This window comes from Leptodactylus fuscus, chromosome 4 (assembly GCF_031893055.1).
Source record: "Leptodactylus fuscus isolate aLepFus1 chromosome 4, aLepFus1.hap2, whole genome shotgun sequence".
Lineage (NCBI taxonomy): Eukaryota > Metazoa > Chordata > Amphibia > Anura > Leptodactylidae > Leptodactylus > Leptodactylus fuscus.
Window position 1 is genome coordinate 162,028,638 of NC_134268.1, and position 15,222 is coordinate 162,043,859.

Here is a 15,222-nt window from a genome sequence, read left to right on the forward strand (position 1 = left end):
TTTCTACTTCTTCGAATGGGAGCTTTTTGGCAGTGCCCCAACACACCAACGCACAATATTAACATTTTAGGAAAAAAGATATGAACTGAATATCCCAATATTATACATTGATCTATACTTCTCCTCAAAACCTGCAAAATCGAATATGAGGTTTTTAGTACATATTTTCATAAAGGTCAGGGGCGTAACTTGAGGCGGGGTTCAGTCTCACCCGGGCTCAGGAGTCGTAGGGAGCCCATAAGCACTGGCATCAGTATTGAGGTTGCAGCTACCACCTGACCCATGAGCCAGGGAGAATCACAGATTACTCTAAGCACACTAAGGTTGATTAAACCTTATCTATGATCTCTTATTGATTTCCAGGGTTGTAACTGTAAGAGATGAAGCAGTAGTAGCAGTATCTGGGGGGCTCCAAAGATCTCTCTGCCACATAAAATATATCAGCATTAGAAATGGCACAATGTAAGAATAAGGTCCCATTGGGAATTTCCCAGTAATCTCAATATAGTGGGTCCCTACTCTACATGGTGACAGTTACCTCTGCAGTACAGCATATAGGTTACAGTGAGGTGGCTAGTGGGCTTATACACCTTGATCAAACGTCATTCTAAGAATCATGTACATGTTTGTAGATTTTACTAAGAAGCATAGATCTGTGTATAATATTCGGAAGTGTTGTCCATGTATTTTTATTCTACAATGGTTTCTTTTTTTAAATGTGTGAGTTATATCTACGTGGCAACATCATTGTGTGTTTTCTTATTTAAGTGCTCGTCATTGTTTTTTGTGCAATATACCTGTGTTCTAAACTCATTGTGCTCATTATCCCCGTACAGTACGTTTTTGGTGTAAATTAACTGTATGTTTTCTTGATTGGGTTCATTATCCCTTGACATTACAAAATATATTGTTGTGACATCATTCATCACATTATCCCACTTCCAGGAACATTACATTGTACCTTGAGCTTGGTACATTAGGGAGAGACACATGGTATAGAATTAAGACCACGAGGAACGTGAATATCATGTTCACAATTCGCTTCTAACAGTGGTCATGGTAGAGTAGTATGGTATTGTTCTAAGTTCTGCCACATTGTTAATTGTTATGTTCCTTCCAACAATCAATTAATTCATGTGTTAATAAAATGATGTCATCTATCCAGAATAATTTGTATTAAAAATGGGTTTTGACATGAATGTTATATTTATTAGGGTCCTCCACCACATTACCAGAAATATGCGTAGCTTTCTAGAGTGCCAAAGTATATCTGATAAATGTTCCCACCATTGTTCAAGCAAGACCCGAAACTATTGGCGGCTATATTCTCTGAAATGCATATCTTACCTTTATAAAAGACCTTCATACTCACTGTGTCTATTAGTTTATTATAGTTGATATATCATGATCTAGGTTTATTCACTGGTACTCAGTTCTACTTACCCTACATTCACCCAAATTTCAAAAATGGCCGTGTGAAGGCAATTTTTTTTAAACAACCATTATGCAGCTGAGAATGGGGGCTTTTTACATGATGGGTAGTTTGACATCCGTTGTCATGGTGGTCATGCTGTATTTTTGTCCAGTTTTTACCATTCCCTCCCTACACTGTAATGTATGAGTGATCTGTGAAAACAGCTGCCCCAGGAGTGCAAAATGGCTGTGAAAAATGGACGTTTTTCAGGGCTGTATTGCACTTCTATCATGTGAATGTAGACTTACACTAGTAATAGTCAGTGTCTGGCTCACCAAAGTACCAGAGGATCCTCCGGTGGGCTCAGGCTCTAATACTATAATGGTTAAAGGGGTATTCCCATAACGCTTGTTCACCAACCTGCAGGCTGTATGCTCTCTTCACTTCCTGGTTTTCTCGGCACATTGGTGGGTGGGGTTTCACTTGCTCTGCTATCTGCTATGTTTGCAGTCAGTAATGAGGGATTGGTTGTAAATGAATTACAAATTATCACAGTACAAAGCTGATGTAGAGGCTGATGTAGCAGAGCTGCATTTGAGTCAATTTGTAATACATACAGAGGTAACGGACTCCCTATCTCAGCCCTTATCAGTCAAATTCAATTAAACTGCCTGATAAGTGGAAGAGCCGAAGATAAAAGAGTTCAGAAATCCCATAGCTATCACCTCCCTGCTCCCCTATCTGGGGAGCTCCATTACTTGTCAGACATACACAGCTCAGAGCTGCTCCCAGCACTCAGCCCCTCCCTCCCCCGAGAGCAAGCAGCTATGTAACTTGGGGACTGAGCAGATAAGCCCCGTGGCCATAGAAACGCATGTAAACAATGAAGTGAATAAATTAAGATAGCAGCCAAACAAAGCAGTTTTGATAAAGCAATGTATTTAGGAAAAGTCTTAAAACCACATAAACTAGCAGTATAGATAGGATCCTTGCTATGGGACAACCCCTTTAAGCAGAAGACATCCAAACTTGAAGAGTATTATGATCTATTTCCTAGGGAGTGTTGGAGGATATGCCCCTAGATTAATTGTATTTGGTGGGCCCAAGATGCCTCAGTCTGACACTACTAATAGTCCTCTACAACTTAAGAAGGCAATGTTCTCCATAATACATTCTGGTTTTATGTGTATTCCACCTAGTGAAACCAATGCTAGACAAGTATTAGTTTCAGAAGGGATCAAACATCCAATTTGAATCTTATTATTCCCTGTTTTAGCAAGAACTATAAATAAGACAACTGAGAATACTTTTGAATCTTACTGGTTATTCTTGGTATATTTTAGCTTTCTTTCCAAATTCTGATGTAGTGGGAACAGGTCCCAGTATATATGATTTCACATTTCCCAAACTTATGTCAAATCTAATTTAGCAGCTTTGTTGTTTAAATCTTGAACATATGCGCATAATGTACTGGAGGAGCGTGGATGTGAAATGGCATGTCATAGCAAAGTGCTTAAATGTGGGATAGTTTTTTTGTTCTCATTACAATAGATGTAAATTTATGCTTACCATCCCCCCTTCTTCACCAGGATGTCCTTGAGAGCCCTTTAGACCAGGCCTTCCCTAGATACAAAGAAAACAAATGTAATACAAGAAAAAAAACTTAAATATTAATGATAGGGATAACCATATAACTTATCATCTTACTCTGTGTATTGATAAGGATTTGAAGGATGTTTTGGGACTTTTGGGATTAACATCTTTCATTTCATTGATTTCTATTGTCTATTATATAAGACACGCCATAGCATGCTACTTTGAATTCCATTCAACCTTTCTTTCTTATTTTTTGCAGGGCAAATTGTGCTTTACAATGGTGCCATTTATTTAATGCAATATTGCTGAAAAGCTGAAAATAAATTAAAATGGCACCCAATTGGAAAAAAAACCACAATTGTGCCTATTCCTTGCATTGCAGAGATTTCTGTTATTGCAGGTAATCTGCTGTGTAAAACAGCAGAAACACCACAACTATGGTTCATGGCCCATTCAATAACCCACCCAGTCTTTATTTTCCACAGATTTGGTTTTAATGTTACAATAGGGTGTATTTTAGAGAATATTAAAGAAAGACATTGGGACAGATTTACTAAACTAAATGTGCCAGCATTTGGGCTACATTTGTGCCAAACTATTGACTAAGATGCTGTTCACACCACTTATACTTTTTAACCTAGCCTGAAAAGGGCAGAGCTTTTGCGAGAAAAAGTACAGGGGTCTAAGATGTGACAATGAACACTGGAATCATGCCAAAATTCTGGTGCCATTTTCAGAGTGAGTTAACGGGTATAGACAGTATAGATGGTATAAACCTAGACTAGAGAGACTAAAGTTGCACCAGATTTACCATCCAACAGCAACTAAGGGCTCGTTCACATCTGCGTTGTCCTCTCCGTTATGCAGGTTTCCATTTCCTGCATAAAACAGAGCAGGAGACGGAAACCTGCAGGAGTCTCTCACCTATTCATTTGAATGGGTGAGAAAGCTGTCCGGCCGTGAGCGGCGGTGAGCGTTTTATGCTCTCCGCCGCGAAACCGGGTTTTTTAAATCCGGACACAGAGTCGGACATGCAGTACTCTGTGTCCGGATTTAAAAAAACGGTTTTGCGGCGGAGAGCATAAAACGCTCACGGCTGGACTCGGTCTGTGCTTTCCGTCTTCTTGCATGTAGAAGACGGAAAGCTCAGAACGGAGTGCTGAACGCAGGTGTGAACCTAGCGTAAACTGAACAAATGACCTTAGATCCATTGTTGGAACTTAGAGAGTAAAGTTCAGTAAATTATAGTTAATAAATGACCACAAATGTACCAAAAAAGTGTCAAGAAAACATTTTGCAGAAGAGACATGAAATTCAATTAACTAAATTTCCATTACAGTTGTAACTTTTTCTTTAAAAATATGTTACTTAGATTTACTCTAGATTGATGGAATAGATAATTAGCCAAAAGTGAATCAAACAACATGGCAAAAAAACAACTAAGAATTTCAAGTCACATTTTCACTTTGCAATGATTTATACAGATGGACAATAGAATTCTGCATATCCTTAAGTACCCGAAGTGAAGTCAGATCTGTTTAATAAACTGTTTCCTACATATTTATTACTAATCTTTCTGAGTTTGGATACTATAGAGAGAAGGGCTTGTGCACATGGGCTTAGTACCAATACATGTTTCCTTGATAATTGGTAAAAGAAATTGAATCATGAGGTCAAGACGTTGGCTCAGTGGTTAGCACTGCAGCCTTACAGCGCTGGAAAAAATCAAACAATAAACCAATTTGGGTAAAACCCAAAAAATTATATAGAAAACTGCGCTGAACCAATGTCTAAAAACACAGATTTTTATTGAAGACACTTCATAAAAACACACGACGCTGATATGCCAGCGTTTCGGGGTAACCACCCCCTTTGTCAAGTGATACAAGGTATGGAGCAAAGTTGAACCTTTGTGCTTGCGCTCTTCTTACCGATATCGCGACGGCCTCTTTCATCCCTGAGAGGCGGTGGCAGAGTCCTCCCAACCCAAGTCTGCAATGTCTCAGTTCTCAGTTCTCTCTTACCTGCCCGGGCACAACCTAACCCAACAGCTAACGTGACGTGTTTGTTTTGTGAGTGAGGCGGTGCTTTGATTGAGCGGTGCCTGAGCGCCTGTGAGCGGCGTTAGCTGTTGGGTTAGGTTGTGCCCGGGCAGGTAAGAGAGACCTGAGAACTGAGACATTGCAGACTTGGGTTGGGAGGACTCTGCCACCGCCACCGCCTCTCAGGGATGAAAGAGGCCGTCGCGATATCGGTAAGAAGAGCGCAAGCACAAAGGTTCAACTTTGCTCCATACCTTGTATCACTTGACAAAGGGGGTGGTTACCCCGAAACGCTGGCATATCAGCGTCGTGTGTTTTTATGAAGTGTCTTCAATAAAAATCTGTGTTTTTAGACATTGGTTCAGCGCAGTTTTCTATATAATTTTTTGGGTTTTACCCAAATTGGTTTATTGTTTGATTTTTTCCGCTCCCCTGCGCAAGGGGGTGTTAATAGAACTGCCGCTCATAGGAAACTTTTTGTTTATCAAGTTGTGGTGTATCCACTTTAATTGTAGATCAGCTCAGTGCACCCAATTTTTTAGATTCATTCAAGATTTACAGCGCTAGAGTCCTGGGTTTGAATCCTGCCAAGGACAACATCTGCAAGGAGTTTGTATGTTCTCTCTGTGTTTGTGTGGATTTCAGGATTTCATCCCATAATCCAAAGACATACTGATAGGGAAAAATGTAGGTTGTGATCCCTAAATGGGTCTCACAATCTACATAAATAAAAAAAAATTGTACCCTGCCACATTACATAAGAGTTGTACTAGAATCATTTTTGCAGAATGAAGTCCACCATGGATGCACCATATGGTGGCACATGTAGTAAATTTGGGTATGTTATACGGACTCAAAGATACTCCATGCATTGACCTATAGGGTCCACACTATGATCATGCCACTTGAATCCCATGCTATTAGGATACCATAAGCCACTGTGCCATTGCATATCAGACTGACTCAGTTTGGTTAATCTTGACTTGACATGGTTTGCGCTCCATGTGGTTTGCTTTCTACTGCCAAAAGTTCCTGTTTCATGTGGCTGGTTGTCATCCAAGTCACAACTACTCAGCTGAACCGTGTGACCTTGTAGTACAACTTTGGCTTGCATGGGACCTAGCCTAACAGAGGTACTAAAAAAGTAGCAAATACTATGTATTTTGTTGCATCTTTAAACAGTGAGAAAAACAAAAGTGGTTCAAGGCAAGCTGAGACTATCTAGTGCAGTGGAAAGGGGATTACCTTTAATCCTGGAGGACCGGGGGGACCACGAGGCCCATCTTGCCCTAGGCACTTGCAAATCACATTACAACATTTTCTTTCAGCAACTGTGTCCTATTGAACAGCAAAATGTAAATATAAATATGTAAATTATACATAAATAATAGAAAGATAATTGCTTATAAAAGTTTTAATTGAATTGTACAACTTACAATTTCTTTCAACATTACACTTGGTAAGTCATAAATTCCAATGCTCAGTGGTTGATGGTAGGAGAATCCTCTGCCAAATTCTATGTCTTGTAATTCATTTAGATTCTGGGTTCCTTCCAGAGCGATCAATAATAAGCCATCCAGGCCTGGAACACAAGAGAATATGTTTGTTTCTAATTTCATACATGCTCCGAAATTCAATGTAATCATACATAAAGAATTATTTGGAAAGTAGAATAATCTCAGATGACCCACAAAGTGATTCTAGGGTATTGGTTGAATATGTAAACATAAATGTTTGTTTTGGTACCGTGTTAGCCAGTGGTTATAAAATATAAAAAACAAAAAAAACTTTGCAAGTCTTCAGTAGGTGATACCTTTTTTAATGGCTAACTCATAATGATGACAGAATATGACGTTTCGAAGCTTTCCTCTGAGCTTCTTCTTCAGATATAACTAAAAAACACTCTGTAGAGGCTGCATATTTATAACTGGACACAGGGCTAGAATTACAGGAGGGAGGGGGGGGGAAGAGGCTAGTTACTATATACTTATAACAACAAACAATCAATTGCCAGATCCCCCAGTTCTTATCTTAATGGCTGTCTTAATGATGTGTATAAAAAGACATAAACCCACTTGAGATGTTCATCCCATTGTCCAACGTCTGGAATAGGGTCATGGCCTTGTACTCATAAATCAGTCGCTGTTTCCTTGATTTAAAGTTCCCTTTTAAGATCAAGATTTTCATGTCATTGATGATGCTGTGGTGTTCCTGGCAAAAATGATTTGGCACGGGAAGATCAGTTCTCTGTTGTTTGATTGTATGGCGATGTGAATTAATTCTCATTCTGAGTTTCTGACCAGTCTCTCCAACATACAGATTTTCAGTGGAACATTTGGTGCAAATGATCAAATACACCACATTAGGTGTGTTACAGGTGAACGTACCTGGGATTTTATATTCCCTGTTAGAGTTTGGTATCTCTATCTTGTCAGTGGTCAGTATGTGGGGGCAGGTTTTGCACCTCTTCTGTCCACATGGGAATGTTCCTTTGTTAGTTGGAGGTGACAGAGAGCTGCTAATAATCATATTCCTGAGGTTTGGTGGCTGTCTGTAGCATAGGAGAGGGGGGTCAGAAAATATGGATTTTAGACGGTTGTCTTTTTGCAGTAGTGGATGTAATTTGCGTGTGATTCCTCTCAGCGTCTCCAGGTGGGGGTTGTATGTGACAACCAGGGGTACCCGAGTGTTCTCCTGTTTGGTATTGTATTTTAATAACTCCGATCTTGGTATCCTGGTGGCTCTGGTGATTTGGTTATCAACTGTTGTTGGATGGTAACCCTGCCTCAAGAATGTGTTTTTGAGGCCCCCAAGGTGTTCGTCCCTATCTGCAGGGTTTGAACATATGCGATGGTATCTGATGGCCTGGCTGTATACAATGGAGTTCTTTATGTGTTTAGGATGAAAACTATCCCATCTTAGGTACGTAGGGCGGTCAATTGGTTTCCGATACAGCGATGTCTCAATTTTGTTGTCCTGTATCTTGATGACTGCATCCAGGAAGTTTATTTCGGAGAAGGAGTGATTGAGCGTCAGGTTGATGGTGGGATGGAACTGGTTGAACTGTTCATGGAAGGTTTTCAGCTGTTCCTCAGACCCGGTCCAAATGATTAGGATATATCAGGGAATATAAAATCCCAGGTACGTTCACCTGTAACACACCTAATGTGGTGTATTTGATCATTTGCACCAAATGTTCCACTGAAAATCTGTATGTTGGAGAGACTGGTCAGAAACTCAGAATGAGAATTAATTCACATCGCCATACAATCAAACAACAGAGAACTGATCTTCCCGTGCCAAATCATTTTTGCCAGGAACACCACAGCATCATCAATGACATGAAAATCTTGATCTTAAAAGGGAACTTTAAATCAAGGAAACAGCGACTGATTTATGAGTACAAGGCCATGACCCTATTCCAGACGTTGGACAATGGGATGAACATCTCACGTGGGTTTATGTCTTTTTATACACATCATTAAGACAGCCATTAAGATAAGAACTGGGGGATCTGGCAATTGATTGTTTGTTGTTATAAGTATATAGTAACTAGCCTCTTCCCCCCCCTCCCTCCTGTAATTCTAGCCCTGTGTCTAGTTATAAATATGCAGCCTCTACAGAGTGTTTTTTAGTTATATCTGAAGAAGAAGCTCAGAGGAAAGCTTCGAAACGTCATATTCTGTCATCATTATGAGTTAGCCATTAAAAAAGGTATCACCTACTGAAGACTTGCAAAGTTTTTTTTGTTTTTTATATGTAAACATAATGAGAATCCTGTATTTGCAATGCTTCATTTGTGAAAGAATTTAAGAAACAATATAAAAAATAGAAATATTTGTTAGCACGGTTGATTTGCAGCATTGGAGTCCTAGGTTTTAAATGGGCTGTGTGAGTTGTTAAAAAGCTTTACCACTTTACCATCCTTACTAGAGATGAGCGAACACCAAAATGTTCGAAGTTCGAAATCCGATTCGAACAGTCGCTCACTGTTCGACTGTTCGAACGGGTTTCGAACCCCATTATAGTCTATGTAGAACATATACTCGTTAAGGGGGAAACCCAAATCCGTGTCTGGAGGGTCACCAAGTCCACTATGACACCCCAGGAAATGATGCCAACACCCTGGAATGACACTGGGACAGCAGGAGAAGCATGTCTGGGGGCATATAAGTCACTTTATTACATGGAAATCCCTGTCAGCTTGCGATTTTCACAAGCTAACTTTTTCCAATAGGAATGCATTGGCCAGCGCTGATTGGCCAGTTTACAGAATTCGGCCAATCAGTGCTGGCTCTGCCGGATGAGGCGGAGTCTAAGATCGCTCCACACCAGTCTCCATTCAGGTCCGACCTTAGACTCCGCCTCCTCCGACAGAGCCAGCGTTGATTGGCCGAATTCTGTAAACTGGCCAATCAGCGCTGGCCAATGCATTCTATTGGGGTGATGAAGCAGAGCTGAATGTGTGTGCTGAACTCAACTACGCCAGTAGTGTAGCCGGGAGTTCAGTGCACGGCCAGCTCTGCTATGCCGAAGATTGAACTCTCAACTACACCGGTGGTGTAGCCAAGAGTTCAGTGCACGGCCAGCTCTGCTATGCCGGAGATTGAGCAGAGTTGGCTGTGCGCTCCGGTGGTGTAGCAGAGCCAAGGGTGCAGAAGGGTTCAAGTGCACCCTCGGCTCTGATGTAGCAGAGCTGTGTGTGCACAAGGGTTAGAGCGCACACTCCGTCCGGAGATGTAGTCGTGCTGATGCTGTCACCACTGCTACATCTGATATCGGAACACAATGGAGACTGCTGCTACATCAGAGCCGAGGGTGCACTTGAATCCTTCTGCACCCTCGGCGCTGCTACATCAGAGCCGAGGGTGCACTTGAATCCTTCTGCACCCTCGGCTCTGCTACATCAGAGCCGAGGGTGCACTTGAATCCTTCTGCACCCTCGGCTCTGCTACATCAGAGCCGAGGGTGCACTTGAATCCTTCTGCACCCTCGGCTCTGCTACATCAGAGCCGAGGGTGCATTTGAATCCTTCTGCACCCTCGGCTCTGCTACATCAGAGCCGAGGGTGCACTTGAATCCTTCTGCACCCTCGGCTCTGCTACAGCACCGGAGCGCACGGCCAACTCTGCTCAATCTCCGGCATAGCAGAGCTGGCCGTGCACTGAACTCTCGGCTACGCCACCGGCGTAGTTGAGAGTTCAATCTCCGGCATAGCAGAGCTGGCCGTGCACTGAACTCTTCGCTACACCACCGGCATAGTTGAGAGTTCAATCTCCGGCATAGAAGAGCTGGCTGTGCACTGAACTCTCGGCTACGCCACTGGCGTAGTTGAGCTCAGCACACACATTCAGCTCTGCTTTATCACGCCAATAGAATGCATTGGCCAGCGCTGATTGGCCAGAGTACATAATTCGGCCAATCAGCGCTGGCTCTGCTGGAGGAGGCGGAGTCTAAGGTCGGACCAGAATGGAGACTGGTGTGGAGCGATCTTAGACTCCGCCTCCTCCAGCAGAGCCAGTGCTGATTGGCCGAATTATGAACTGTGCCCAATCAGCGCTGGCCAATGCATTCCTATGGGAAAAAGTTTATCTCACAAAAAACACAATTACACACCCGATAGAGCCCCAAAAAGTTATTTTTAATAACATTCCTACCTAAATAAAGGTTATCCCTAGCTATCCCTGCCTGTACAGCTATCCCTGTTTCATAGTCAAAAAGTTCACAGTCTCATATGACCCGGATCTGAAATCCACTATTCGTCTAAAATGGGGGTCACCTGATTTCGGCAGCCAATGACTTTTTTCCGATTTTTTTCAATGCCTCCGGTGTCGTAGTTCCTGTCCCACCTCCCCTGCGCTGTTATTGGTGCAAAAAAAGTGCCAGGGAAGGTGGGAGGGGAATCGAATTTTTTTGGAGTTTGCCACGTGATGTTTGATTCGAATCGAACACATCGAACAGCCTGATATCCGATCGAACATGTGTTCGATAGAACACTGTTCTCTCATCTCTAATCCTTACCACTAGAATAGTCAACATTCAGTGTGAGTATAACACAAAAGGAACTACCCCATTGTAATTCAAAGGTGAAACAGTGTGCATTTAGTGAGTATTAAGAGCAAAGGAGAGGTGTAATTTAATAAGATAAGATAATCCTTTAATAGTCCCACCATAGGTTCATTCAGTTCATTACAGCAGCATAGATAATATGGTATTATATTGCAAGAAAGAACACATACAAGCTCAGAATAGCAGATAGAAAAAGATACTAGGAGTCATAGCAGCTAAAAAGAAAAGAAAGACTTCAGGATCATTTAGTTCTCTGTGCGAAGTGATCTTTGCTTAACCTGATGTTGATTATACAGCCTAAGTATTAATATACTCAGTAATATACTCAGTATTCACAGCACCAGTATACCACTCACATGCCTCCAGTGCTCCACTGTCGCCCTGGGATATACATAATAACTTGTACAACAAACTATCTGAGTCTGTCCCTATGCATTCCTCATCAAGATTTATCGGGGGACAGACAGTATTTTAGGAGAGTTATACTGAATATTTTGGATGTTCTTTTGTTAATTGCATTAATGATAATGTTCCCTGCATATGTATTATTGCAGGGCCAACACTTTGCTTGTGTATTAAGGCCTGGTTCACATCTGCGTTCGGTATTCCATTCGAGAAATCCACTTGGGGACCTCCCAAACAGAATACAGAATGCATTGACAAGCGATAAGCTTATGAAAGCACGTGCTATAATTGGGTCCATGTGTTTTCTGCGCGGTTTCCGCACAAGTCATGTGGAGAGGAATGTAGATCATGAAGTACTTTTCTCTCCTCATGATTCATGCAGACACCACGCGGACAACACACAGACCTGATTATAGTGAATCACTCAGGTCTCCCCTCCCAGTACCCGCCCACACTCTCCTAAGCCACAAGCCCGCCTTCTCCCAGTATCTCTAACAATAGCCTAGGGAGGCTGGGGCGTTCACGGCGCTCTGAAGGCATGTGAATGAGAGAGAAGAGGAGCGAAAAGAATGAGGAGCGGCAGCGGCAGTGGATCTGTGCAGGTAAGTTGAGCAATCGGAATTCTGTTCCCAATCTTTTTTAGGAGGGATCGGAACGCGATCACGATCGTGAAATTTACTCGAGTGCCGATTGGGATCCGATCTTTTCCGATTCCGATCGCTCAACCCCAGTTTTTAGTTACCCCTGGCCTCAGTGATAGGTTTTTAATGGCACTTAATCCCTATATTGGGGCAGATATGCAATTGGATTTCCATCTTCAAAGATAGCAGTTTTTAATAAGGTTACATATTATCTTTTGGATTTGTGCAGTGAATACTGATACTTTTTGTATATCCGTAACTCTGAACATTTATTTTCTCAAGGCACAATAAAAGATAACATTGAGGTACTTGATATTACAATAACACATCTGAGACTGAACTGTGCATGTTTTAATATCTCTGGATGAAGTACATGTATTTCAATAATAATGGATCATTTTACATTTTGGCCATTACTTTAACCATTATGTAATGACTCATGTTGTAAGAGATAAATCGGACCATCTGGTTGTTTGAGAATTACAATACATAACATAACAAAGCTTAATAAATAAGATTTTGGTAGAAACATTTTTAATTAGACTATTAAACTAAATTCAATTAATTAGAATTAATTAAAAAATGTGTTTTGAATTACCATTACGGATGCTGTTTGGTTTACCAGGATTTATCATTGATTTCAGATGAATTAATTCCTATTTACTTTACATTCTGGATGTGATACATTACGTAGTACAAGTGCTGACACATGTCTCTTAGGGTCTGTTTGCACTTCAGAGCTTACAATTGGCATAACTCACCAGGAATATATCTCAGTGTACAGTATAAGCCAAATGTAAGGCCTGTATGTCATATAGTTACATATGCCAGAGCCTTATTTGCACTCACATCTGTTGTGAAGTGTGATGTCTGCTAGAGAAATATAATTCGGAAGATTGAAACAGTATTGTAATTGGCGCACTATTTAATAATACTGTATATACTGTACTGTATACACCCTCAAGTTCCTATATCTGCCATTAGTCACAGTAGCTTTACAGACTACAAATCTTTTGCAATAAGCAAAGAAAAAATTAAATTTTGCTCGGAAAACATAAAAATAACTGCATGGGATGCCATAAATTTGTGTGCTTTACTATGTTACAGTGGAGCTGAATGTGCGGCTACAGAAAGCAGAGCTTTATATCCGAAGCTAGATAGATTTTACCAAACCTTTTTTACGGAGGGATTCCGAAGTCGCTTTCAGCGTCTCTATATCATCATCCAAGCCATCGGTAAAAATCATAATAACCTACAAATAAACACATAATATAATATAAAAGTTTCTAACATTACAAAAGAATTGTTCTTATTTGTATGATAAATTGATATACTTTCTGTATTACAGTAGTTTCTGTTTGGAGACATCCAATACGGTCAGTGGCGTAACTACCGTGGTAGCAGTGGTAGCAGCTGTCACAGGGCCCGGGACATTAGGGGGCCCGGTGACAGCCGCTACCGCTGCGTTTTTTTTTTTGTTTGTTTTTTTAATAGGCCGTTACTGGCTGGAGTTACTCCAGCTGGTAACGGGCCCTACTTACTTACCGATCCTGGCAAGGGCCGAGATGGGTAAGTGACGCAGCGGGCCCCACAAGCACTATTATACTCAGGGGTCTTTTCGGACCCCCAAGTATAATGATCGGAGGCCCGGGTGATGTAAGGGAACATAAAAAACATTGTTACTTACCTCTCTGTGATCCGGGCCTACTTGCATGACGTCACATGACCCGGGACCTGCGTCCATATGCGTCACAACACAGGGGTCTGAAAAGACCTCAGGGGCCAATATGATGCATAATACTGTGTGCAGGGGCCACTATAGGGCATAATACTGCGTGCAGGGGCCACTATGGGGCATAATACTGTGTGCAAGGACCACTATAGGGCATAATACTGTGTGCAGGGGCCACTATGGGGCATAATACTGTGTGCAAGGACCACTATAGGGCATAATACTGTGTGCAGGGGCCACTATAGGACATAATACTGTGTGCAGGGGCCACTATGGGACATAATACTGTGTGCAGGGGCCACTATGGGGCATTATAGTGTGTGCAGAAATGCGGGGGGGTAGGGGTCAGTTCGAAGTCTTTGGCGTCGGTCGGGGGGGGGGGGGGGGGGGCATGTCAAAAATTCGCCACAGGGCCCCGCCATTCCTAGTTATGCCACTGAATAGGGTGTCTACCCCAGATGTCCCCTGCAGGGTCTGTCTGTAATGGAAGCATTTCGGAGTGTCTAACACAGGCTCCCCTAGAAAGCCTGCCACAAACATTTCTTCATAAATTGCTAGCATTGATATAATATGTTGTTCCAATGACAACCATCATGTAAGGGCTCCTTCACACGGGGCAAGAGGGGGCAGATTTTGACGCCGAATCACCTCAGAATCCGCCCACTCACAATAGAGGTCTATATAGAAGAAGCGAGCCACCCTTTCTTCAGGCAGATTCCGTGGCTGATCCAGCCCCGGCATCCGCCTCGCGACAGCACCCTCCAAACTAGGCCCGTTCATTTGGGCCTACTCCGGAGCGGGAAGCCGCGACAGTCATGGCAGGCTCATTTTGGTCCTATTGTGACGTGGCTTCCCATGTCAAAATCAGGACCAAAGTACGCGGTCACAACCCTCATGTGAACTAGCCCTAAGGGCAGAGATGGCCAGGGCTTCTTAAAGTCTTACCTGAGTTATTAAATTACATTATCACATCAGCTTCAATAGTTGATGTAAATTCAGACATCAGTTACATTAAAGGGACCTGAAGTAGTCATAACCAAATAATTGTAAATTAGTATAAGGAATGACATTGCATATGAATTGTATGGGACTTTGTCTGCACCCTCACGCATGAACTGATGTCATTATAAAAGTAGCCATCACCTCTCCTGAGTCCTGACATGGATGTTTTAGTAAATACTTGTATTCCCCTTGAAATCATTCTGGAGCATCTTTTCTTAAGTCTCAGCATTGAATTGTTTCTCTTTTGTCATACTCATAGAAATGTATAAACCGAATAAACTAACAACTGGGTGTTACCATTCCCCGGTGAAAGAGCTGTGT

At 42.0% G+C, this 15,222-nt stretch overlaps 1 protein-coding gene across 1 annotated transcript in view; it reads right to left on the reverse strand.

Annotated features, from left to right (window-relative positions):
• LOC142200740 (collagen alpha-4(VI) chain-like) overlaps positions 1-15,222 on the reverse strand; it is a 149,722-nt gene that overhangs the window by 81,431 nt on the left and 53,069 nt on the right. Inside the window, exons 12-15 of the mRNA XM_075271308.1 lie at positions 13,341-13,419; positions 6,489-6,634; positions 6,298-6,390; positions 2,984-3,037 (exon numbers count right to left, since the gene is read on the reverse strand). Coding sequence (XP_075127409.1) covers positions 2,984-3,037; positions 6,298-6,390; positions 6,489-6,634; positions 13,341-13,419 — 372 coding nt within the window. The remainder of the gene's footprint in view (positions 1-2,983; positions 3,038-6,297; positions 6,391-6,488; positions 6,635-13,340; positions 13,420-15,222) is intronic.